The sequence below is a fragment of the Abramis brama genome (genome assembly GCF_963993115.1).
Source record: "Abramis brama genome assembly, chromosome: 13".
Taxonomy (NCBI): Eukaryota; Metazoa; Chordata; class Actinopteri; order Cypriniformes; family Leuciscidae; genus Abramis; species Abramis brama.
In genome coordinates, this window is record NC_139975.1 from 2,335,702 (window position 1) to 2,362,760 (window position 27,059).

General features: G+C 39.5%; 2 protein-coding genes across 4 annotated transcripts in view; both read left to right on the top strand.

The window, feature by feature from the left end:
* Window positions 1–960: 960 nt before the first annotated feature.
* Window positions 961–12,289, top strand: dele1 (DAP3 binding cell death enhancer 1). Of its 2 annotated transcripts, XR_014608730.1 has the most exons (13): window positions 961–1,119; window positions 2,165–2,285; window positions 2,417–2,513; window positions 2,915–3,047; window positions 3,205–3,393; window positions 3,478–3,512; window positions 4,582–4,663; window positions 4,745–4,887; window positions 5,021–5,182; window positions 9,286–9,378; window positions 9,471–9,624; window positions 10,530–11,404; window positions 11,454–12,289. XR_014608730.1 is itself a non-coding variant. In XM_084133041.1 (12 exons), the coding sequence occupies exons 1-12, from the start codon at window positions 1,089–1,091 to the stop codon at window positions 10,760–10,762; spliced, it is 1,473 nt and encodes a 490-aa protein (XP_083989167.1). In that variant the 5' UTR covers window positions 961–1,088; the 3' UTR covers window positions 10,763–12,289. The 2 variants fall into 2 exon arrangements, 1 of the variants encoding a protein (XP_083989167.1); XM_084133041.1 differs by having other exon boundaries at window positions 10,530–12,289.
* Window positions 12,290–12,844: 555 nt separating this feature from the next.
* The window catches only part of apbb2a (amyloid beta (A4) precursor protein-binding, family B, member 2a), a 36,853-nt gene continuing 22,638 nt past the window's right edge, over window positions 12,845–27,059 (top strand). Inside the window, exons 1-9 of one of the 2 annotated variants that reach the window (XM_084133034.1) lie at window positions 12,845–12,993; window positions 15,110–15,919; window positions 16,812–17,023; window positions 17,955–18,082; window positions 18,472–18,600; window positions 19,464–19,597; window positions 19,684–19,744; window positions 21,873–22,007; window positions 22,884–23,011. In XM_084133034.1, coding sequence (XP_083989160.1) covers window positions 15,126–15,919; window positions 16,812–17,023; window positions 17,955–18,082; window positions 18,472–18,600; window positions 19,464–19,597; window positions 19,684–19,744; window positions 21,873–22,007; window positions 22,884–23,011 — 1,721 coding nt within the window. In that variant the 5' untranslated portion in view covers window positions 12,845–12,993; window positions 15,110–15,125. The remainder of the gene's footprint in view (window positions 12,994–15,109; window positions 15,920–16,811; window positions 17,024–17,954; window positions 18,083–18,471; window positions 18,601–19,463; window positions 19,598–19,683; window positions 19,745–21,872; window positions 22,008–22,883; window positions 23,012–27,059) is intronic. The other variant, XM_084133033.1, reaches the window with a different exon arrangement.

The following is a 27,059-nucleotide window of genomic DNA, read 5'->3' on the forward strand; positions in this document are numbered from 1 at the left end:
AAAATGGGTTGTTCAAAAGGGAAAGAAGGAATCTGAAATCAGATTAGATCACAGAATCCAATCCTAGTTTTAATCTGGATCAAACCTTCAGTTTGTGTTGTTCAAAACTTGTCAGTAGGATTTGGATAACTTTGATCCAAAAAAACAGGATTATCCTGATTTCAAGGTGGATTCCAGGAAGAAAATGTAGTAAAACTTTAAAATTGGTCAAAAATACAACATTTGTATCATGTAATATACACACACACACTCATATTTTTATTTTGCTTTTGATTAGCTTAACTGTTAAAGTAATACATTAGAAGTAGACCTTATAGGCTACATACTGTATTAAGCCTTTTGGTAGCCTACTGTAAAGTAAAAAAGAGATTTTGGCGCCATTAAATAATCCCCAAACAGCTGTAAAAATCAAACAAAAATATTATATTTAATTCAAAGTGTTTTATTACTGTTTCTAAACTACATTGGCACAATCATAAGAGATGAACCAGTCAAAAGATCTTTGCAAGCAAACACAAAGTTTTTTTTTTTTTGGTGAACGCTATACAAAACTTTTCTGAGAGAATGCAAAAGCATTGAATTTTTTTTTTTTCCCTAACTCATATTTTTTACATGACCATGTCCCTTTGGGGCTTCCGTAGATCACCAGTAATCCAGATTTGGTAATCGGAAAAAGTCTACATCCAGATCAGGGTGATCCAATCCAATTTTGCTTTGAAAAACCGGCACAAAAGTAAGATGGATTACCTGATCCTGGATAGCAAAACATGGGATTTCCAAATCCAGATCATTCTGATCCAGATTAAACTTTTTGAACAACTGGCCCATGGTGACGATCTCTATATGAGTTTTGTTGAAGATAATTCGCTACTGTAGGTGGCAGGGTTGTGTGTGTGTGTGTGTGTGTGTGTGTGTGGCGTCCTCTGGCGGCTGTACATTGAACTTCACGCTAGTGTTGTTTAGGCTGTTGCGTCATTTCCGCCGGTCGTCCTTCACTGAGTTTCTCCTGTAACTCGTGACTGTCAGAGAGAAACATGGCGTGAGTTTATTAACCCTCATAAACACAGAAAACAACAGCAGCGACCGACATGTGGAGGATCCAGGGTTTAGTGAGCAGAGGTGAGTAATTATCACACACTCATCAGCGCTGAGACACGCTATACTGATACATTCATACACTCACACACTCATACTGATACACTCATACACTCGTTTATTGTTATAATGTTTCACTGCATGGGGTCTTTCAGCAGGTGTGTGTCAGTCTCACTGATGTGAACATGACTTTAGTTGTGTATCTTCTTAAAACACGTATTTTAATAAGTCTGAGGATACTTTCACTTTTGACTTGCGATCAGATCAAGTGCCAAATATATAATCATCATCAAATGTGGGAAATCAAACTCTGTGTTTTCATCATGTGTGGATTTGCTCACATTTGTAGACTGACAGATTTACTTTACTGATTTGGGTAAAGTATATCATATCAATATGACATATCAAGAAAAACACAGGAGAACAAACTCACTCACTCACTCACTCACTCACTCACTCACTCACTCACTCACTCTCTCTCTCTCTCTCTCTCACTCACTCACTCACTCTCTCTCTCTCTCTCACTCTCTCACTCACTCACTCACTCACTCACACACTCGCTCGCCCTCTCTCTCTCACACACACACACACACACACACACACAATCTCTCTCTCTCTCTCACACACACACACTCTCTCTCTCTCTCTCTCTCTCTCACTCACTCACTCACTCTCACACACACACACACACACACACACACACACACACACACAGTCTCTCTCTCTCTCTCTCTCTCACTCACACACACTCACACACACACTCGCTTGCTCTCTCTCTCACACACGACACATGTAAATGCATGCAAAGACTTCCATAACAAACACTGTAAAGTGAGTCAGTGCTTCTGTAAACATGAATCTTTCATAAAAAACTGCATCTGGATCATAAATGAACACAATCTTTACAATCAACACTTTTGTTTCATGGCATTTGCACGTCTCATAACAGCAGGAATGACGAGATCCGTCGTGCACGAAATCTGTGCGTTTTCACAGCAGATGTTGCATTTGTCGGTTCATTCAACATTTGTGTGTGTGTGTGTGTGTGCACTTTGCTTTGGAACCGCAGTGTGGAGCCGCTGCCATGGAAACGCTTCGCTGAGGATCTCGCAGGGTCATCATGTGGAGGACGAGGTGATCAACTCCTCCATCCTGACCAGTGGAGGACGACACGCTTCTGACAGCAGCAGGTACACACACACACACACACACACACACACACTCACTCTAACACACAAACACACACACACACACGTGGAGGACGAGGTCATCAACTCCTCCATCCTGACCGGTGGACGACACATTTATTTCTCTCTCTCAGTTCTCAGAGGGATCGAGATGATCAGAAGAAGAAACGATCATCTGAGTTCTGCTACTCTGGCCTGCCGAGATACTCCACCCTGGATGCCGTGGGCTGGGTGAGGATCGACCAATCAGAGGACAGGAACACACCTGTTCACTTTACAATCAAAAACTATAAAGTACCGCTGGGCAACAATTAATTGCATCCGAAATAAAAGTTTGTGTTTACATTATGTATGTGTGTGTGTACTATATATAAATACACACACATGCATGTATATATTTAAGAAAAATGTGTTATTTATATATAAAATATTTATATTAATATCTAATATAAATTATGTATAGAGATATATACATGCATATGTGTGTATTTACCGGTATATATACAAAATAATTATACACAGCACACACACATACATTATGCAAACACAAACGTTTATTTTGGATGCAATTTATCGTTGAAAAAGTGACGTTCGTAACTTCGTGTGTGTGATGTGTGTGTGTGTTTCTGCAGGGCGCCGCTGCCATTCTCTTCATGCAACTCTGTCGCAGGATTCACTCCCAGTTTTCCTCGCATGCGGATCAGAACCGGATCAGAGACGTCGGACTCGTACAGAAATGCTCCTACAAAGTCCTGATTGACATCTGTGAGTCACACACACATTTTGACCACAACTTCTTATCATATTTTATTACCGTTTTCCTAAACTATAGCGAATAAACTGTGATAATGTAAGAAATGTTGAAGGAGTGTGAATAAAAATGTTGGTTTGACTGTACATACACACACACACACACACACAGTGTCGCGTGAGGGTGTTTTGTCGGGTGGAGTGACGGTGAGGTGCCTGCGGGGGGCGCTGCAGACTCCAGAGCCCAGTGATGACAACAGCAGGAGTCATGACAACAGTGACATCAGCAGTGATGGGGATCTGACCTCTGACCTGCATACGACACACACCCCTGAGACAGCGAGCGGCCCGTCACACTCCGGTCAGAACCAGCACACTAACACACTCATATAATAAAGATGTGAAGGTCACTAGAGCTGACTCTTGATTCTTGATTTTCTTACAGAGGAAACTCTTTTTCCTGAACCAGCCAAACCAGAGGTAATATTTTAGACCAGTTTGTTTATAGGGGCTGTGTGTAGAATTCAGAAACACGTGTTATTAGCCACACCGGTGGCCGTTAAGGGAACTTACTGCTCATGTATGCACTGAACTGTGACGTCCAGTGACAAAATCAGTCCTATGCGAGTCCTTCACATAAAACCCTGATGACTTAGTCCTAAGCCCTATTCGGATGGGATTAACTTGACAAGGGTAGATGATGGAGTAATGTAATTTTACCACAGGACGTCTGTAATATTAATGGCCAATTCGCACGGGATAAGAGATCTCAGTAAACCAGCAGAAGTGGGAGAGTAACTCGATTTACACATCGCCGTCACTCCTGTCGTCATGTGTGTGTTACGCTGCTTCCTGATATCACGTGCGCAAACACATATAACCTATATTTATATATAAAACAGTTCTGTCCGGTCGGACAATGTATTAATTAACTTTAGATTGGATTGTGTTGGTAATAGACACTTACCTAACGCTAAAAGATGTTTCGTGCCTCTAACAAGTGCTGTCGATCTTCTCTCTGATCTGATGGTGTGTGTGAAACACTTGAGTTTTGCCACAGACTCGTCCCAGCGTCTAGAACACAACTGATGCTTTATCAAGCGTTTCCATACTTGGAAAAACCGCGGAAAACTACTTTTACACCGGAAATGACGGAATATTTACGTACATATTTACAGCGGGTCTATTCGCACGGGATTGGTATTACCAGAGGTCATTTTTCCGGACCTTTTTACTGAAGGTAAAAGTCGCCGTAATCTTTACTGACATTGTCCGTCATGATCACTGAGATGCACATTCAGACGGGACTAACATCACTGAGAAGCTCTGGTAATTATGACTTTACCCCTCCTCTACATGTTACACTAGTCCTGTCCGAATAGGGCTTTAGACAGCCTAGGTCAAGTACTTGTCAATCAGGGAAGGTCTTGTTTTTTAAGTTTCGTTGACGCAACGGCAATACAAAAAGTTATAATAACTGAAAATTCTCACATATAGCCTCTTTTAAACATGTTTTGCTTTAGATTAACCCTTCGTATGTTTCCTGCAGGAATGTTTAACACCCGATGAAGCGGCGCAGGATTTGAGACACGTGGCGGACAGCAGCGTACCCATAATCCTCAACATCATCGGTAATGATGACGACCTCACACACACACACACACTCGTCAGAGGATGCTGTGAGAACATCTGAACATCGTGTGGTGTTTCAGGTCTGGAGAGCGCTAAAGCGGGGGATAACGAGACGGCCTTCTCCTGTTTTCTGGCTTCGGCTCAGCACGACTACAGCAAAGCTCAGTTTAACGTGGGAGTTTGTTACGAGAGAGGACGTGGAGTACGGCGAGACCACAGCAAGGTAAACGCGTGTGTGTGTAAATGTGTGTCTCACATTTAGTCAAGTCAAGTCACCTTCATTTATAGTCCATGTGAACTGTGAATGTTTAGATAGTCTCTTCCGTGTTTACTCACACGTGACTGTGGTCTCTCAGGCGGTGCTTTACTACAGACGCGCCGCAGTCGCTGGCCACCGTCAGGCTCAGTATCGCTGTGCTAAACTCCTCCTGAACAGCAGAGGGCAGCAGAGCTCAGAGACCGACTCAGAAGCGGCGCTGAAGTTCCTCTACTCAGCGGCAGACGCCGGACTCACGGAGGTACAGCTCGTGCACACTGCTTAAAGGGATAGTTCACCCAAAAATGAAAATTAGCCCATGATTTACTCACCCTCAAGCCATCCTAGGTGTATATGACATTCATCTTTCAGGCGAATACAACCGGAGTTATATAAAAAAATGTCCTGGCTCTTACAAGCTTTATAATCGCAGTGAATGGCCATTTATGTTGCACTTTTATGATGGATAGATGCACTTTTATGATGGATTGATGCCGGACTCACTGAGGTACAGCTGATTGTACACTGCTTAAATGTCACAAGTCTTATTTACACTACCAGTCAAAAGTTTTTGATCGGTAAGATTTTTAATGTTTTTAAAAGAACTCTCTATATTTTATGAAATAAATGCAGCCTTGGTGAGCAAAAGAGACTTCTTTTAAAAACATTGAAAATCTTGGTAGTGTACATTATCATGTACAGGTGCTGGTCATATAATTAGAATATCATGAAAAAGTTGATTTAATTCAGTAATTCCATTCAAAAAGTGAAACTTGTATATTATATTCATTCATTACACACAGACTGATATATTTCAAATGTTATTTCTTTTAATTTTGATGATTATAACTGACAACTAATGAAAATCCCAAATTCAGTATCTCAGAAAATTAGAATATTACTTAAGACCAATACAAAAAAAGGATTTTTAGAAATGCTGGCCAACTGAAAAGTATGAACATGAAAAGTATGAGCATGTACAGCACTCAATACTTAGTTGGGGCTCCTTTTGCCTGAATTACTGCAGCAATGCGGCGTGGCATGGAGTCGATCAGTCTGTGGCACTGCTCAGGTGTTATGAGAGCCCAGGTTGCTCTGATAGTGGCCTTCAGCTCTTCTGCATTGTTGGGTCTGGCATATCGCATCTTCCTCTTCACAATACCCCATAGATTTTCTATAGGGTTAAGGTCAGGCGAGTTTGCTGGCCAATTAAGAACAGGGATACCATGGTCCTTAAACCAGGTACTGGTAGTTTTGGAAAATGAAATCTGCATCTCCATAAAGTTGGTCAGCAGCAGGAAGCATGAAGTGCTCTAAAACTTCCTGGTAGACGGCTGCATTGACCTTGGACCTCAGAAAACACAGTGGACCAACACCAGCAGATGACATGGCACCCCAAACCATCACTGACTGTGGAAACTTCACACTGGACTTCAAGCAACGTGGATTCTGTGCCTCCCCTCTCTTCCTCCAGACTCTGGGACCTTGATTTCCAAAGGAAATGCAAAATTTACTTTCATCAGAGAACATAACTTTGGACCACTCAGCAGCAGTCCAGTCCTTTTTGTCTTTAGCCCAGGCGAGACGCTTCTGACGCTGTGTCTTGTTCATGAGTGGCTTGACACAAGGAATGCGACAGCTGAAACCCATGTCTTGCATACGTCTGTGCGTGGTGGTTCTTGAAGCACTGACTCCAGCTGCAGTCCACTCTTTGTGAATCTCCCCCACATTTTTGAATGGGTTTTGTTTCACTATCCTCTCCAGGGTGCGGTTATCCCTATTGCTTGTACATTTTTTTCTACCACATCTTTTCCTTCCCTTCGCCTCTCTATTAATGTGCTTGGACACAGAGCTCTGTGAACAGCCAGCCTCTTTAGCAATAACCTTTTGTGTCTTGCCCTCCTTGTGCAAGGTGTCAATGGTGGTCTTTTGGACAACTGTCAAGTCAGCAGTCTTCCCCATGATTGTGTAGCCTACAGAACTAGACTGAGAGACCATTTAAAGGCCTTTGCAGGTGTTTTGAGTTAATTAGCTGATTAGAGTGTGGCACCAGGTGTCTTCAATATTGAACCTTTTCACAATATTCTAATTTTCTGAGATACTGAATTTGGGGTTTTCATTAGTTGTCAGTTATAATCATCTAAATTAAAATAAATAAACCCTTGAAATATATCAGTCTGTGTGTAATGAATGTATACATTATACAAGTTTCACTTTTTGAATGGAATTACTGAAATAAATAAACTTTTTCATGATATTCTAATTATATGACCAGCACCTGTATATGCTCAGAACTGTTCTAGATCCTTCCAAAGTATGTTTTTCAGCAGAAATCTTGATCCACACATCAGTTCAATTTGTCCATTCAACAGGGTATGTCTGGCTATGAGAACAAGAGGCCTGTGTGAGAGATTTTAGCAAAACACTCTAGAAAAATGTCCCCTTCATTCTAGAGACTCTTTATATGATGTCCGGGGGCCGAACATGAGCGAGTGACATGTGCAACTTATCCCATTGAGACATGACCGAATATCCCAAAATTGACATTTATGTTACGTCACGGGGCCACTAGGACAGTGTCCATAGTTTTGTGTCCCTCTGACCTTGTTTAATACATGATTTGCCAAAAAAGAGATGCTCGTCCACGATCCGCCCGTGACATGTCCATTGAATAAAGAGAACATGTGACGTCTGAAATACAGGGATCAAAAGGTTGCAGGGCCTCGAAATTTGGCACAGTCGACCGTCAAGGGTCCCCGAATCAGGCCCCCAAGTTTCCCGGCTCTAGATGCTTCCTGAGTCTATTGGCCCCTAGGAAAGTAACTAGAGCATGAGGCCTTTACAGGCACACGCCCCCATAGAGATCTATGCAAGACAGAGAGAAACTGGGACGTCCGAAATACAGGGGTCAAAAGGATGCAAAGCCTCGAAATTTGGCACAGTCAACTGTCAAGGGTCCCCGAATCAGGCCCTCAAGTTTCCCGGCTCTAGATGCTTCCTGAACCTATTGGCCCCTAGGAAAGTAACTAGAGCACGAGGCCTTTAAAAGCACACGCCCCCATAGAGATCTATGCTAGACAGAGAGAAACTGGGACATCCGAAATACAGGGGTCAAAAGGATGCAAAGCCTCGAAATTCGGCACAGTTGACCGTCAAGGGTCCCTGAATCAGGCCCCCAAGTTTCCCGGCTCTAGATGCTTCCTGAGTCTATTGGCCCCTAGGAACGTAACTAAAGCATGAGGCCTTTACAGGCACACGTCCCCATAGAGATCTATGCAAGACAGTGAGAAACTGGGACGTCCGAAATACAGGGGTCAAAAGGACACAAAGCCTCGAAATTCGGCACAGTCGACCGTCAAGGGTCCCCGAATCAGGCCCCCAAGCTTTGCCGCTGTAGATGCTTCCTGAACCTATTGGCCCCTGGGAAAATAACTACATCGCAAGGCCTTTACAGGCACATGCCCCATATAGATCTATGTAAAACAGAGAGCGATGTATGAAAAATAACAAAATATTTTATCGCATCTCTCAGCCTAGACCTCTTAGTATGTCGTCAAGGGCCCTGTGATGCAACGTTTTTTGAAGTTTGGGGCCCCAAGGATCTCCAGGGGCCAAACGTGGGCCACTGACACATGCAACTTATCCCATTGATTTCCATAGTTTTTTTGTGGAAAACACTCAAGACAGGGCCGAATGTCTCAAAATTGACATTTATGTCATGGGGCCCCTGGGACAGTGTCCAGAGTACCGTGTCACATTGACCTTGTTTAAACGTGATTGGCCCAAAAAGAGCTGGTCATCCATGATCCGCCTGTGAAATGTCCATTGAATAAGTTGCAAGCGGGACGTTTGAAATACAGGGGTCAAAAAGACGCAGGGCCTCGAAATTTGGCACAGGGGACCGTCAACGGCTCCCAAATCGGGCCCCTGAGTTTCCCGGCTCTAGATGCTTCCTGAGCCTATTAGCCCCTGGGAAAGTAACTACTAGACGAGGCCTTTACAGGACCACGCCCCATAGAGATCTATGTAAGGCATTGAGATGTATAAGAAATAAAAATATATATTTTATCGTATCTAACAGCCTAGCCCTCTCAGTATATCGTTGAGGGTCCCGTGATGTAACTTTCTGTGACGATTGGGGCCTTACCCCCAAGGACCCCCCCAACTTACCCCATTGATTTTTCATAAGTGTTTGACAGGTCTGAATGTCCCCAAATGGTTTGTAGTGTTGTTTTTTTAATGTCTTGAATGTTGCTTCTTTTGATTTAGACTGGTATGCAAGCACACAGAACACTTTAGCAACCACACAGCAACAGATAAACAATCTCCCGCCCTTAAACACAGTGTGTGTGTCTCTGTCTCCAGGCTCAGGTGTATCTGGGTGTCGTGTTGTCTCAGGGTTCGGAGTGGGACGAGGAACAGTCCGTTCATTATTTCAGGATGGCCGCTGAGCAAGGGGTAACACACCTCTCGTCTGCATACTCTATACTAATGATGTGCTTTTTATGAATAAAGAGCCTTTATTGTGTTTGTCACGTGTGTGTGTGAAGGACAGCGGCGCTCTGGTGTGTCTGGCTCAGTGTTACGAGAAGGGTTTCGGCGTGTCTCCGTGTGTCCAGACCGCAGTCAGGCTGTATCAACAGGCAGAAGCCCGAGGAAACCAGCAGGCCAAAGACGTCCTGAGAGACAAACACAGCAGAGAGGGTGAGAACACGCCGACTGAGATAAAAACACATATTTCTATTATATATGTGACCCTGGACCACAAAACCAGTCACAACACTGCAAAAAATGCTTTTCTTACTTAGTATTTTTGTCTTGTTTTCAGTCCAAATCTCTAAAAATTCTTAAATCAAGATGCATTTACTAAAGTAGTAAAAGGCCATAAGATATTATGTCTTGTTTTCTGGGGAAATAAATCAAAATGAAGTGAGTTGTTGCTTAAAAAAAGCAAAATTATCTGCTAATGGGGTAAGAAAAATAATGTTAATTCAAACAGAAACAAGATTATTTCTCTAACCCCATTGGCAGATAATTTTGCTTTTTTTAAGCAACAACTCACTTCATTTTGATTTATTTCCCCAGAAAACAAGACATAATATCTTATGGCCTTTTACTACTTTAGTAAATGCATCTTGATTTAAGAATTTTTAGAGATTTGGACTGAAAACAAGACAAAAATACTAAGTAAGAAAAGCATTTTTTGCAGTGAAGGGTCAATTTTTGATTTATACATCATCTGAAATGCGTATAAATAAGCTTTTTTTGGGGTTTGCTTTCCATTGATGTATGGTTTGTTAGGATATGATAATATTTGGCCGAGATACAACTATTGAAAATCTGGAATCTGAGGATGCAAAAAAATCGAAACATTGAGAAAATCTCCTTTAAAGTTGTTCATTTATTTATGTTATGAATTGTGACTCTAAATCAAGGTTGTTATTGTAAATTAAAAAATGCTACAGAAAAATATTTTTGTTAATTGAAATAAAGCTGAAAGAATCCGATTCCTGAATTGGAATTGATTTCGATTCCCAACCCTATCGAAGACACATACCAAATTTTGTAACGATTTCTCTCTCTCTCTCTCTCTCTCTCTCTCTCTCTAGTCTTGCGCTCGATCCGATCTGCGCCGTGCTTCTCTGTGATTGGTCAACTGAATCTGAACGCCATCGTTCCTCAAAAGACCAGCGATGAGAAGCCCCGCCCACAGCATCGATCTGTCTGTCAATCACAGCCACTTCCTCATTCCTGGAGCACTGGAAGTCTGAGTTCACTGTCGTCAGTCACTCTTCAGATGCTCAGTGCTGAGAGCAAGGTTTGGACGCTAGGAGTGCGATAACTTAATGAGGAATTCATATTCATCTATCAGCAGATATTGATATTGATTAATATCAAAATTTATATCTGGTGTCTGAATAATATTTGGTTTGACTGTACAATAAAAAGCATACGCAAAAGCATGTAGCTGTTAGAAACGCACACACTGCACAGGTTTTGATGGAAACTACCTGAGCGAGGATCAGATCTGACACATGAATGTTCTCGGCCAATCAGAGTAGAGCTGCTGAGTTCAGAGCTCTGTGATTGGTTGATTTATCTATGAGATGTGATAGCTTTTTTTTCTGCCTCTGTGGGAGTGGGAATCTCTTTATAATGGGTTTGTTTTTTATTTGTGTGTTTGGTTATGAAGAGTGTGTGTGAATGTTGTAAGAGCTTGTTTCTGCTTCGGAACAGAGATATAAAACAGGTAATCGTGACTTTTTAATCTCACAATTCTGTCCAAATATTTTGGGGAAAAAACAGATGTTAACTTTTGAGGAAAAATATCAGAATTGCAAGATATAAAGATATAAGATATACATTTTGAGAATTTGTCAGAATTGCAAAAGATGTATTATGAGATATAAACTCAGAATTTTAAGAAAAAGTCAAAATTGCGAGATATGAATTATGAGATATAAACTCAGAATTTTAAGAAAAAGTAAAAATTGCGAGATATGAATTATGAGATATAAACTCAGAATTTTTAGAAAAAGTCTAAATTGCGAGATATGAATTATGAGATATAAACTCAGGATTTTGAGGAAAATAGTCAGAATTGTTAGATATATTTTATGGTATAAATTTAGAATTTTGAGGAAAATATTTAGAATTGTGAGATAAATTAAGAGATATAAACTCAGAATTTTGAGGAAAATAGTCTTTTTTTTATATAAATTGCGAGATATAAATTTAGAATTTTGAGGAAAATATTCAGAATTGCGAGATATAAACTCATAATAAACAATCAGAATTGTGAGATGCAAACAAGCAATATTGTGAAAGAAAGACTGAATTACCTTAGTTTTTATTTCGTGGCGGAAACAAGCTTCCATATAATACAGTGAAATTGTGATTGAATGAGGGTTTTTACTGAGCGTGTAGAACGTGATGTGCAAGAATAAGCTTTTCTCTGTATTATTTGTGTGTGATCTGTTGTTAGACTGCCTTGTGAAGGTCACATGGTGCTTTTTCTTTTTCTTGCCTTTCCTGTTTTTTGTGTTTTTCAAAAGAGTTGAACACAGTTTACATGATTACACTAAAACCATAAGGCCACATATTCATCCAGAAGCAGAATTATTATTAATTATCAAGAGATTTACACCATTTTTCTACTAAATTAATTGCATGTGCCAAAGATTTAATTAAGATATGTGCCTTAATTAGATTATACACAAATATAAGCCAACAGAAGTTTGTCACAAGCATTAAATATCATAACCTGATATTGTAGGTTTGTCTTGATCTGTTCAGCACTTTGATTGCTTTATTGAAAAGAACTTCATCCTAAAGCACTTCATAGAAATAAAAACTTTTTTTTACACTGTTTATGTGTCTGACTGATATTCTCTTACAAAAAATTACCATTTTGAAATAATATACATTTTATTATACATTTGTTTACTACTTTAAACAATGGAAGACGTTTATTTATATAGCGCTTTTTACAATACAGGAAACAGGAAAATAATGCAACAAAATTTGTTTCTAGAAGAAAATAGCGTCAGTCCAGTTTAAGTAAGTTCAGTGATGGTTCATTTTTGTTGTAAAAAAGTTATTAATTTACTTAATTTATAGATATAGTCGCTCTGGAGAAAACCGTAATAACTTGAATGTCAGAAACGGTGGTTACTGTATTTTAAGCGAGTTAAATATCAATAGTAATATGATATTTATATTAAATGAATATATGAGGGTTGTTGTTTAAGAATGTTTTAAGTTCAGATACAAATTTCCATTATGAATGTTTGAAAAAGGAATTAATTTTACACGCTACTTGTCTCATGAATATTAAGTTACGTTTCTAGCGCGACCTGATTAATATTCATGCGGCGGCTTGCGCTCAGCTCTCGGATTGGTCGGCGCGCGCGTCCACGGAGCGCATGCGCAGAGAGCAGCGCATCCTGTGCGAGGTGCGGAGAGGTCTCGCGTTGCGGGCGTCTGGACTTTAAAAGCGGGCGTCACCTCGCGTCTCCGCATCAGCATCTCCAGAGAGAGAACAGCTGAAACACTCGCGAACACCCGGTGCTGGTAAGTGACTGTCTCCGAACAGATGACGTCATGTTCATGCATACACACACACATACGCGCGCGCTGAATCTTGATTATACCGATTGATCCAATGCATCTTCGTTGCAGCAACTTTATAGAATTGAGGATTGAATTGAGTTTGTCATGCACAGGATGCGCGTTATGAGAGCGTGACTTGACACATCTCACTGACATCATGTGTCATGTGGGAATATATGTGTACATTATGATCGTGTGAGTTGATGATGATGATGATGATGAAGCTGCTGCATGGAGCATTTGTTGCAGACTGTGTGTTTGTGCAAGTTCTGATGTGCGTCATTATTTGGGCCGATCTGAACGGATCTGTCATGATCAAACACAACTTCTGTGCATGCACAACATGATGATGTCATCGCTGGATTTGGTCAAACTTCTAAAATATTCACTTTTAATACGATGTTGCATTTCCAATTCTATGGCTAAATGATTATAATTAAAGAGATATAATTAGATCTAATCCTATATGCAATGCAATAGTGTACAGTAAAATGCAATACTGTATTACACTAGTTGAGTCTTGCATTTTTGCTGTTATGTTCTATTTTGAATTGTATTGCATTGAGGGCTATAATCAAAATTATCAGTTAGTGCCTTAAATTTGATTGCATACAGGATTATAATCAAAGAGTTGTATGAATGATCCAAGAAACTTCACTAGTATAGTACAGTATTGCATAATATAGTCACTGAGTGATTCCTGTAATATCAGATTTCAATTTTTATTGCATATAGGATTATAACCAGAGTTAGGATATTAAATCGTTTCTGTACTGTTGGAAAGTTATTGAGTCTTGCATTTTTGCTGTTTTAAATTGAATTGCATATAGGATTATAATTAAAGTTTGTAAATTCTGTTCCGAGAGTATTTTACTGTTGTTATGCAATACTATACGGTACTATAGAGTTATTGAGTCTTGCATTTATGACCTTTTTGCGATGTTGCATATCCAATTTTATTGCATATAGGATTATAATTAAATAGTTGTATGATTATAAATCAATAATGCAATACTGTATTATACTAGTAGAGTCTTGCATTTTTGCCTTTGTCCTATTTCAATTTACTGTATATTGGATTACAATAAGAGTTAGCATAAATTATTTTACTACTGCCTTTTACTGAAGTTATTAAGTTTAGCATGTTTGCTGTTATATCTATACGTTATATAGAGACTTCACTCGTATAGTACAGTATTGCAGAATATAGTAAGAGTCACTGAGTCTTGCATTTTTGCTGTTATATCCGATTTCAGTTTTTATTTTTTATTGCATATAGGATTATAATTAAAGTGTTTTTGGTCAAAATAATAATAATTCCAAGCATATTTATTGGCTATATCATGCAATACTTTACTGTACAATCATTGAGTTTGGTATTTTTGCTGTTATATTTTATTTAATATTTTATTGCATATGCAAATATAAACTATTTGTATTGTCCAAGATGTGTAAAAGTGAAAATCTAAATTATACAAAAAATGTTATTTATTTATACAAATAGCTTGTATTTGTAGTTTATTATCCACTTGCCTTCTTGAATAACTTTATATTTATGAGTTATTAATGAAGACAATAACAAAAAACAACATTTTACTGTATCACTGTTGAGATCAGTCAAAACAACAGCTTTTGGCTGATGCACAGAAAAACAGTCACGCATGTCGAGACTGACTGACTGTGTGTGTGTGTGTGTGTGTGTGTGTGTGTGTGTGTTGTATGTGGGCTGTTGTGCTAAACATTGCTGTATAATCACACTGATCTTCAGTGAAGATCTGCAGAAAACACATTTTCCACCCCAGTCCGTCACAGCCCGTGTGTTTGCGTGTATATGTGTGTGTTTGTGTGTATTTGTGTGTGTTTGTTGCCGTATAATTTGAGACGCTGTGCTGACTGTGCAGTTCATGTAAAGGTGATGAGGTCTAAGAGTCACACAAACACACAATGACACATGAAACATGGCTGATTAACAGAAGAAATGTAATTACTCAGTAGTAGAATCTTTTTGTTGTTAAATTAAAGTTTTTAGTGACAGGAATTAATGAAGCTAATTAACTAACGTTCTCACTCTTCACAGCCGATTTATCGTTGCAATGATGTCACTGCAAAAGCCTCCCCTCAGGCGCAGCGCATCGACCATAGAATCGACCAATCACAACAGCCCTCTGTTGACTCCGCCCACCTCCCTCAATTTACGCTCCTCCCTCAACCAGCAGCTGAGCTGCGACACCATAAAGGAAGGCGTGGTCGCGGTTTCCAAGGAAGCGCAAGGCTCTTCGAAGAGTCGTCAAAAATACGCGTTGACGAATATTCAGAACGCAATGGGTTTGAGCCAAAACCCCGCCCCTTTGAGCCAAAGCCACGCCCCTTTGAGCCAAAGCCACGCCTCCGTGCACTTTAAACCCGCCCCGACCAAATCCGCCTCATCATCGTCTCTCTACTGCTCCTCGCTTTCCTTTTCCACATCTAATCCCAAACTGGCCAAGAACGGCACTAACCTACAGCTAAAAGAGGAGCAGTTGGACCTCAACAAGAACGACAAGAACCTCCTGAGGACCAGCTGCGATTGGCTGGAGGGGAAGGACAACCAGAAGAACCCAGCATTCAGAAGGAGGACCAAGAGCTTTCTAGAATACCATCGAGAGGAGGAGGCGTCCAGCAGTCCTAATAAACACACGCATGTTGAGGAGAAACACCTCCTGCCTAAGCTGGAGGCGCAAACCTGGGCTAAAGAGAACCATGTGGAGGTTCATCTCACCCTCCCACAGAACCACCTGCTCCTGCTGGCCAGCGAAGAAGAAGAGGAGGAGGAGAGTCCAGAACCGGCGGACGTTTACGAGCACGTGCTCCGCCCGAACAATGAGCGCGTGAGCCGCATCAGAGATGGGTAGGTGCACAATTAATCGAGTTTGTAATCGCGATCAATTACGGATGCCACAATTATGTAGTCGTTTAAAGGCGCAATTACAAAAAAAAGTTCACTTACATTATTCTGTGTGCTTAAGGTGTGTTTTGTTACTTTAAAGGTGCAGTGTGTAATTTTTAGCAGCATCTAGTGGTGAGATTGCGAATTGCAACCAACAGAAGTTATGGTGGCCGACAGGAAGTGATGTCGTCGTCTGAGACAGCAGAGTAGCCAGTTAATCAGGGTTTCTTTACAAAGATAAATTAAGAAATGATGTTTAATTATTCAGTAAAACGATGTTATTGTGAATATTATTGTCACTTGTTCATCATTGTGTCAGTGTTTTATCCGCTGACTTTAGCTAGCTTCTTTACACGAAGAACAACATAGTGACGAAACGCGTTTGTCCGTTTAGAGCCACCGTAGAAACATGTCGATGTAAGCGGACCCGCGGTGTGTGTAGAGAGAAATGCTCATTCTAAGCTAATAAAAACATAACGCTTCATTATGTAAGGTCTTTATACACCACTGAAAACATAGTTATGTGTATGATATTGCATTTCTGTCAACAGATCCTCCTAAATATTACACACTGCACCTTTAAGGGTTTTTTACTTTTGGTTTGGTTTCTTTAAATAAATAAATAAATTATATTTGGCATTTGAGGCTTAATGCTATAGAAAAGCAAAAGTGTTGAGCTGAGTGTTTTCAGCTTGTATTTTGATATAACAAAATGGCATGCAGTCGCTTCAATCAATGGCATAAAGCTCTTCAAAACATCATTCAATGTAGATTATGATAATCGTAGTTAATAATCGCAATTACAATTTCAAGGGAATAATCGACAATTATAATTTTTGTCATAATCTTGCAGCCCTAGAGATGGGAACCTCGCTTCTCCGAGCGGAAAGGTCCAAATGATCCCGCCGTCCACGTTACGCCTGGAGCTGAGAGAAGACGAGGCCGAGGAGTCGAACGAACGCCCGGCGCGACCCGAGAAACAGGTGGAGGACGAGGAGGAGGAAGATTCCAGCTGGACGACGCTATCACAGGAGAGTCCGTCTGTGGAAACGCCTCCGGAAACAGGTGACCTCCGTTTATTACACTCATGCTGATCAAAAGCAGAGTTGGTGAAAGTTACTTTGAAAAGTAATGCGTTACATTATTGCGTCACTCCATTAAAAAGCAACTAATTGCTTTACTTGGTTACATTTAAAGAAAAGTAATGTTACATTATTGCGTCACTCCATTAAAAAGCAACTAATTGCTTTACTTAGTTACATTTAAAGAAAAGTAATGTTACATTATTGCGTTACTTCCTTAAAAAGTATCTAATTGCTTTACTTAGTTACTTTTAAAGAAAAGTAATGCGTTACATTACTTTTGCGTTACTTTTTCTCACCTGGGCTGTGCTTGTTTTTCTTATTTCATTTTTAAAGTTCTATTTTTGGGCAAATGTTCTATATTTTAAGTTCTATATTTTGGCCAAAATTTAAATAATAAGGCTGAAGGAAATGCAAATTCAAACAATCCTTTCAGTTTAACTGAATCATCAGCAAGTACATTGGTCAATAAAGTGAGATTAAATGCATAAATATATTTATTTTGTTTAACATTATTGGAGGTTTGCATAGTAAATGATTTTGCATTTCACTGATTTTATTCATTTTGAGGAATTCTGAATCTGTAAATGCTCACATTTAGTCTAGAACTACAATAACAATCAATTTACTCACAATTTCTCTCAACATGAGGACAGGAGAGCTGTCAGTCAATAAATGGGAAAACAAAGTAACGTGCGTTACTTATTTGAAAAAGTTACTCAGATATTTTGTTGCAGATTTAAAAGTAATGTGTTACTTTACTAGTTATTTGAAAAAAGTAACCTGATTACGTAACTTTTAAGTTACTTGTAATGCGTTACACCCAACACTGATCAAAAGTACAGTAAAAACTGTGAATTATTGTGATTATCATGTGAAATGTGTGTTTTCTCTGTGATTATGTGGTGTTGTAGGTGTTGTAGGTGTTTGGGAAGAGCCTCAGCTGAAGGAGTGTTTTTGGCGAGATCAGTCTGACCTGGAGGCGGAGCCACGAGTGAAGGGGGCGTGTCTTCCTGTGCCCTGCTCTAAAGCACAGACTGAGGTACACACATTCACTGTCATTTAGCTGACAATTTTATCCAAAGTGACTTACAAATGAGGAATACAGCAATCTTAATGAGGCAATAAACACGGATATAAAGTTTCAGAATAATGCAAGCTCTTCTGCTCTTACCACAGTTTTCCTGCATGTGATGATGTGTTTCTTATTGACATCTTTTTTTTTAAAGTCAGCATGATACGTAAATTGCAACCATATTTTCTTCCCTATTGTGACGTATATCTGAGTGAAATGGCTTCTTGACTAAGAAAATGATGTGGGCCGGGACTTGATTTGTTAATTTGTGCTTATGTTTATGCGTGTGTGTGTGTGTGTGTGTGTGTGTGTGTGTGTGTGTGTGTGTGTGTGTGTGTGTGTGTGTGTGTGTGTAGCGGCCCAGCAGTATCGTGTCGGACAGCTCTGTGGAGCCCGTTCCTTCATCCGCCTCGTCACCCTCCTCTTCCTCGCTGTGTTACGAGGCGATGGGACGCGCCGCCAGTTTCCTCAACAACAACTATCTGGTAAACACGTGAAATAAACACAAAGCCACTAGAGCTGCGCTTCCGAACTTCAATCTGATCCGATTCATGAGAAAAAACGGAGAAATCAGTCGTTCAGAAAGCATCAGATCATAGAGATGTGGATGTTTGCAGTCTCTGCATTAATTCACTTCATGTTTATTCACTCAGCACTTTATACAATCGCAGCAGCTTTACAGTAATAAACATGAACAACAGTGTCAGAGTCTCTTTAGATTAGAATCACAGCTTCAGTTTCTACTATCAAGCGTCTCTCCGGTGTGTTCGTGTTTTTACTCGCGTCTGAACAGAAGAAATGAACCGGAGAAGATTCACACCTCAAAGAAGGCGGAGCCTGAGAGACACGCCCACTTATGACATCAACCACAGAAAGAAGGTGGAGCCTGAGAGCCACGCCCACTTATGACATCATCCACAGAAAGAAGGCGGAGCCTGAGAGCCACGCCCACTTATGACATCCTTCTAATAACCTTCTAATGACATGATTATGTTTCTACTCCAATTAATTTTTTGAAATATAAACATTTAAACAGTGGCTTTCATAAAAACTTTTTTTCGTAACAAATTTATTCAAACACATATTAAGTGTAGAACAGGTTAAGGTAAAATATAATGCATATGTAATATAGTGCGTATACAGTAGTCAACATTTGAAGTGGATCAAAACCTTTCATCAAAGTTATACATGAATTTTGAACAATACCCGTTCTTGTCTTAGGAAAACTTTGAACTTTTTTTTATCCACTTCAAATGTTGACTACTGCATATATATATATGCTATGGAAGGCAAGCAAATGTTTTCTGAGATTTGAGACTTTATGCAGCATTTCTATCGTTCTTTACAGGACCTGACGGAGACATGCGACTCCCGAGAGAAGCGTCGCGAGCGTGAACGACAGGAGGAGCGCGAGAGAGAGCGACAGATGAACCGAGAGAGTTTAGGAGCTCACGGCGGCCCGTACAGCTTCATCAACCACAGGTGAAGCTCCTCACCTGTAAATCAGGGGATATATTAATCATAAAACCACAGGAAAGAAGCTTTATGATGATCTTTATCCTCCTCAGAGCTAAAGTCCCATCAGCCCCTGCAGACACCATCATTCCCATCAATGACCCGGAGACTCAGGTAACTCTGCTGATAAACTGCACTGTTAATCACTCTGGAGATCATACACAGGGGTTTCTCTAATTGTAAATATTAACACAACTTGTAACAAGAAGAATGCAAAATATCAGCTTTAAACAATGATGAGGGATGACACAAAATCACAGACATCACAAATAAAAAATTAAAATAAAAAACAATATAAAATAAAGAATAATGAGGGATGAGATGAAATCACACAGACATCACAAGTAAAAAAATATATAAAAAAAAAATGATAATAATAACAACGAGGAGTGACATAAATTAACAGACACCACAAAATAAATAAATGATAATAATAAAACGAGGGATGACATACAAAATAACATAGACACCAGAAATAAAAATAAAAAACAATATAAAATAAATAATAATATTAATAATGATGAGGGATGACAAAATCACACATCACAAATAAAAAATATAAAATAAATAATAGTAATGTAAATGGTCTTGGTAATCTTAGTTAAATCCTGGGATGTTTAAATGTGTTTTTTTTTTGTTTCTCTGTCATTTAAGTGGGGAATCGGCACGTTTATCTAAGAACAGAATAGGGAAACATTAGGTTTAGAAGTTATCATTTTGGATTTATGGATATGAAATTTGCCCAACAAGCACAAAATGACAACAGCATTGTCCAAGAGTCGGTGTGACGTACCAGAAACAGGACGATTTCTTCTTTGATTTCATTTAAATCGTTAAAAAAAAAAGTATTTAAGAATTGAATCGATTCCTTTTCAGATCCACAAAAGAGTAGTTTAGATGAATTTCATAAGAATTTATTATGAAGGATTTAACTATAACTCTCTTGTTTGGAATCACCAAATGATTATATTCTGACCAGATATTATGGAAAGATGTTAAAGGATAAAACTAGCACCATAACCAGTGATATTTATCAACAGTGACGCCGTGTGGCGCTGCCTGGAACTACTCCTGAGCAGGAGTTTGACACAGTGCATTGTGGGAACAGAAGAATGACATCATCTTTAGGTTCAATGAGAAACAGCTGATGTCTAATATACAAGATTGTTATATTTGAGATCTTTTCTTAATATTTTGAACACGTTTGTCCATTTATGCTACTTTAACTTGATCAAAAAAAGAAAAAATCAGGTTGATCAGATCAATAGGATTTATAGGGTTAAAGGGATAGTTCACCCAAAAATGAAAATTAGCCCATGATTTACTCACCCTGAACTCATCCTAGGTGTATATGACATTCTTCTTTCAGACGAATACAGTCAGAGTTATATTAAAAAATGTCCTGGCTCTTCCAAGCTTTATAATGCAATTGAATGGCTGTTTCTGTTTTGAAGTCCATAAAAGTGCATCTGTCCATCATAAAAGTGCATCTATCTGTCATAAAAGTGCATCTGTCCATCATAAAAGTGCATCTATCCGTCATAAAAGTGCATCTGTCCATCATAAAAGTGCATCTATCATTCATAAAAGTGCATCTATCCATCATAAAAGTGCATCTGTCATCATAAAAGTGCATCTGTCCATCATAAAAGTGCATCTATCCATCATAAAAGTGCATCTATCCATCATAGTGCATCTATCATTCATAAAAGTGCATCTATCCATCATAAAAGTGCATCTGTGCATCTATCCATCATAAAAGTGCATCTGTCCATCATAAAAGTGCATCTATCCATCATAAAAGTGCATCTATCCATCATAAAAGTGCATCTGTCCGTCATAAAAGTGCATCTATCCATCATAAAAGTGCATCTATCCATCATAAAAGTGCATCTATCCGTCATAAAAGTGCATCTATCCATCATAAAAGTGCATCTATCCGTCATAAAAGTGCATCTATCCGTCATAAAAGTGCATCTATCCGTCATAAAAGTGCATCTGTCCATCATAAAAGTGCATCTGTCCGTCATAAAAGTGCATCTGTCCGTCATAAAAGTGCATCTGTCCGTCATAAAAGTGCATCTGTCCGTCATAAAAGTGCATCTGTCCGTCATAAAAGTGCATCTATCCATCATAAAAGTGAAAGTCTGAAAGAAGAATGTCATATACACCTTTTCATCTTTGGGTGAACTATCCCTTTAAGTCAGGAGTTGAGGTCCAGTGTGCTGGTCTGCTGTTGCAGGTGTTCTGGGTCCAGTATCTGGGCTGGTTGGAGGTTCGGGAGGCAGATCTGATGTGTGGGAAGAGCAGCTCGACGGTCAGCGACTGCATTCAGCAACTACAGCGACGCAGAGAGACAGACAGCGACCGGACGAGGGTGAGACGGGTTCACGTCTGATCTCACTCATACACTCACACGCAGAGTTGGGGAAAGTTGCTTTGAAAAGTAATACATTACAATATTGCGTTAATCCCTTAAAAAGTAACTAATTGCGATACTTGGTTACTTTTAAAGAAAGTAATGCGTTATATTACTTTTGCGTTACTTTTTTTCCACCTGGGCTGGGCTTGTTTTTTTATGACAAAAAAGTTATATTTTTGGGCAAATGTAAAGACCCTTTTACACCAAAAGTGAAATAATAAGCCTCAGGCTGAAGGAAATGCAGATTGACTCCTGTACATTAGAGGGCGCCGCTTAAACAAACCTTTCAGCTGCTGTTATTCTGGATAACGGAAGAATAGGATGCAAGAGAAAAAAGTTTAACACTTTACCAATAAAAACAAAAAAATCTATAGTCATTTTTGCTTATGGTTTTACTGAATCATCGAAGGTCAGATAATAAAGTGAGATTAAATGCATAAACACGTATGTTTTATTTAACATATTTAGTTATTGGAGATAGTATTCTGATTCTGCATTTCACTGATTTTATGTATTTTGAGGAATATTGAATTGTGCAAGTGAGATGAGTAAATGCACGCTCACATTTAGTGTGTAACGTTTATTATTGTTACACACACACACACACACACACACACACACACCATGTTGGCTGTTGTTATGTATGTTTTGTTGGCCTTGGTTTTTGTTGTATCTGTCACCTGTAAATAGTATTTGTTTCCATAATAAATAAATAAAAAAGTAATGCTTTACTAGTTACTTGAAAAAGTAATCTGATTACGTAACTCAAGTTACTTGTAACGAGTTATTCCCAACACTGCTCACACGTCTCTCTCATTCTCTCTCGCTCAGAGACAGACGATGCTATTGGTCCTGCAAGATGTCACTCTCAGCCTCATCGACGCCACTGACCACACCCTCCTGCACTCTCAGCCAATCAGCTGCATCCGCGTGTGGGGAGTGGGGCGGGGCCTCAGCAGGTCAGACCCTTTCCCTCAAGCCTTTCTAACTCCATTAAACGCTTGTTTCGAGGTGATTCAGCTTTTCTGCAGACAGTGTTGTGATGTTTACGGCTTTTTGAAGTTAATACATGTACATGACGTGTTTAATAGCATCGAAGGAGATTAATTCGATCACATTTTAAATGTTTTTCTTTCTGACATACTCTTAAAAGTCACTGTGACATATAATGCCTCTTTTCACAAGATGTAATATAAATCTATGGTGTCCCCTGAATGTGTCTGTGAATTTCAGCTCAAAATACCCACAGATCATTTATTATAGCTTGTCAAATTTGCCCCGTTTTGGGTGTGAGAAAAAACGCACCATTTTTGTGTGTGTCCCTTTAAATGCAAATGAGCTGCAGCTCCGCCTCCGTTCAAAAGAGGGCGGAGTCTTTACACAAGCTTCAGAAACAATAACAAAACAGGCCAATCTCCCTCATCCAGAATCCCAGAATCACCAGTAGCGAATGCAGCCTTACGGAGAGACTCAGGAAGAGTTTCTGAATGTTAGTGGAGACATTTCTGTAGTTGTTGTGGAGTTACACTGATCATCTCATCATCATGTTTAACTTCTCCACAAGTGTCCACAGCTCCTGAGGTCTTTATAAGACAGCGGTGACATGTTCAATAGTGTTCAGTGCTCGTCTGTGCTCAACCACAGAACAGTTTCAGGCTTTGCTGGATCTTCATCATTGTGTTAGAACTGGTCTCTGTTGGCGCTTGTGAAACAAAATGGCGGCTGGTGGGTGTAAACGTGCAGATTAAGGGCCGGTAATATTATAATAAGATCCTCTTCATACGTCAGAAGGGGAGTGAAGTCTGATCGGCTTATTTTTTTAAATGCTTGCAGAGAAAGACTCACCAAAACACAGTTACTGGGTTTCACTTTTCATGTTTTCTGTGTTGGTAGAAGCACAGATTATAGCATTTACACACACAAAGAGTCATATTTTCATGATATGTCCCCTTTAAATCTAGCATGTGAAACACGACACGTTATGCAACAAACAGTAGTATATTACAGTCACGTGACCTTGTTATGTTGCGTATTTAATTCAGTGATCGGCATTACACACATAAAATATTCTTAGTATACGATTCTGACACACAACTGGATAATAAAATAACTATGCAGTATGTTACTGTCTATGCAGTTTGGTATTTCTTTGTTTTTTATTATTGTATGCTCCGTACGATATTTTTTCATGCATGAAGACAGTCTGTTAAGACAGTATGGATACTGCAGAAATAATAATCTGAGGGGAAGTCGAGTGCAGTGCATTGTGGGATACAGTATGCGTCTGTTCTGGTGATTTACTGCTCATTTTAGCAAATGTAGTGGGTCATTTGGGTATTTTAAGTGAAAAAAACACAAAAACAAACAACACTGTTTTTCCCCCAAACCATTTATGAGCTCCATAAATGCCGCTTTCTGGGAGCAACATTATGCTGACATTGCATTTTATAATTTATATTTTTGGCTGCAACTATTTGCACTGTGCAAATCGCAATAAAGTGTAAATAGTGGTTAGATGCTATAATTGCATCTCAGTTTATTGTAGTATATTAAAAAAACAGAATGCAATAATAACAACATATTCAGTGCATATTATTATATTTATTACATCATTACTTGTCGCAGTCCCTTAAGCCCTACCCGGTAAACACTATATTCCCACTATTAAATACACGTTTTATTCGCACTTTTCGAATAGTTTCTTAATTTTCAATTAAAAATAAACTCCAAGCTGATATGTGACGGGAAAAGGGAGAAGAAAGAGTTCAGTAAAAGGTGGATTTGTACTCGGGTTTGTCTCCGTATCACTGATCCCTCAGACAGGTTTTGATTGGCTGAATCAGGCACTGGTGGGCGGAGTTACTGTAAACAGCCTATTTGCATGTGGCGTAAATATACATGCTATATATTCTTTGGTTGTGCACCTGACTGTTATTTTTTTAGATGTGCATGCTTTCTGAAATTGGGTATTTGGGCATTTGGGTATTTCATGCATAAAGATACTGCAGAAATTATAGTATGAGGGGAAGTCGAGTGCAGTGCATTGTGGGATACAGTATGCGTCTGCTCAGTGATTTACTGCACATTTTAGACAATTCCTGTGTGCCCAGTACATACTGCAGGAATGATAGCATGAGTAGCATGCTGTTCTGTGATGAATGCTCTCTCTCTCTCTCTCTCTCTCTCTCTCTCTCTCTCTCTCTCTCTCTCTCTCTCTCTCTCTCTCTCTCTCTCTCTCTCTCTCTCTCTCTCTCTCTCTCTCTCTCTCTCTCTCTCTCTCTCTCTCTCTCTCTCTCGTCCCCTGAGGAAGATGAAAGCTTTAGTGTTCAGTGTTAATGGCAGAGACGTGATGGAGAGACGCAGAGAGTGATGAGAGACATTACAGCGCTCACTCTCTCTCTCTGCTGAGTGAGTGTGTGTTTCACCGATGGTGGTTCCTCTGGTGTGTGTGTGTGAGTGTGTTGCTGAAACCATAAACCACATTGATTCACTGACTCCAGCGCAGAGCGACTCTCTCTCATAACGACAGCGAGAGAATCCAGTGACGTCATCTAGACGGAGAGCAAGGGCTTCTGATGTGGAAACTGATATTTATTTCCGATTTTATAATACTATATTATATTTCGGTGTGAGGTCTGGGCTGGAATTCCCCATAACGTTGTCTCTTAGCGTGCTACGAAGACTCTAAAGTATTCTTTATGTGTTCTTTATAAAAGAAGCACTTCAGAAATAGTTGAAAATGCATTTATTAGGACTCATGGGATATTATAAAAAATAATCCAAACTATATTATCCCATAATAGCCTAGCCTACAGTACATATTTAAAAATTGTATCATATATTGCTGCCACAATAACGGCCCATTACAAATGTTTACGTGCTTTTCTTCTCTTTCCCATTTTTGGTGGAGCTGTTATGAAATATTGTTCTTGTGAGTAATTTCCAGCATTTCAGTAATAAAAGTGTATATCGTACGTACGGTGCTCGGCAGTGATCCAAAAGGATTTAAACAGTGAATTTTGAATCTCTTCTTGTAAAACTCAGAGATGTGGATTCGGACGGAAATTAAAGGGATAGTTCACTTTGAAATTAAATTTTGGTATGTTTTAGCTTACCTCAAGGGCATCCAAGATGTAAGTGTCTTTTTTTCCGCAGTAGTTTCAATTTTGATAGTTTTAGGTCAAACCGAGGGCATCACAATCTGAGGGCGCGGGCGGGTATAGATATATACACTAGACGTCGCCTTGGCTACTGCAGTTCATTGGAACGAAACCGTTGCCAAGCGACATCTAGTGTACATATCTATACCCACCCGCGCCCTCAGATCATTTGGACGCGGCTGTGTTCAAGAGGTAACAACGATATAAATACTGTTCGTTTTCTCAGACAAACCGCTCGTTTCGTGTCTTAGGCCATCAGTGTGTACTTACGATGGGGAATTGTTTAATTTGGACTTTGTGCATGCTCTTTGAGACAGTGACCATAGACCTGCATTATATGACTGACAGACAAGAACGGTTTGACCTAAAAATATCAAAATTGAAACTACTGCGGAAAAAAAGACACCTACATCTTGGATGCCCTTGAGGTAAGCTAAAACATACCAAAATTTTATTTCAAAGTGAACTATCCCTTTAAATCGCAACACGACCGCGTTTGTCAAAAACCGTTGGTATTTTGGCCAGGGATTTTTACGCGGGTTGGGTGAGAAAAAACACTGACATTCCGGATTCGGACGGCAATAAAGTCACAGACTAATCCCTGTAAATGAGGAAAATACCGTATGACCCCATGAGAAACAATTAACGACCGAATTGTGCTTAAAGCTACAATATGTTATTTTTTACGACGTAGCGTTAAGAAGGTTTCGGGAAACCCAGCCCAGGAGAGATCAGATCTCATAGGTAAATCTCACCAAAGAAATACTTTATATAAACCCATTTTAATGATCGTTTAATGTCATTTAACATGTCATTTAACTGTAATAACATAACTGTAATTTCCTAT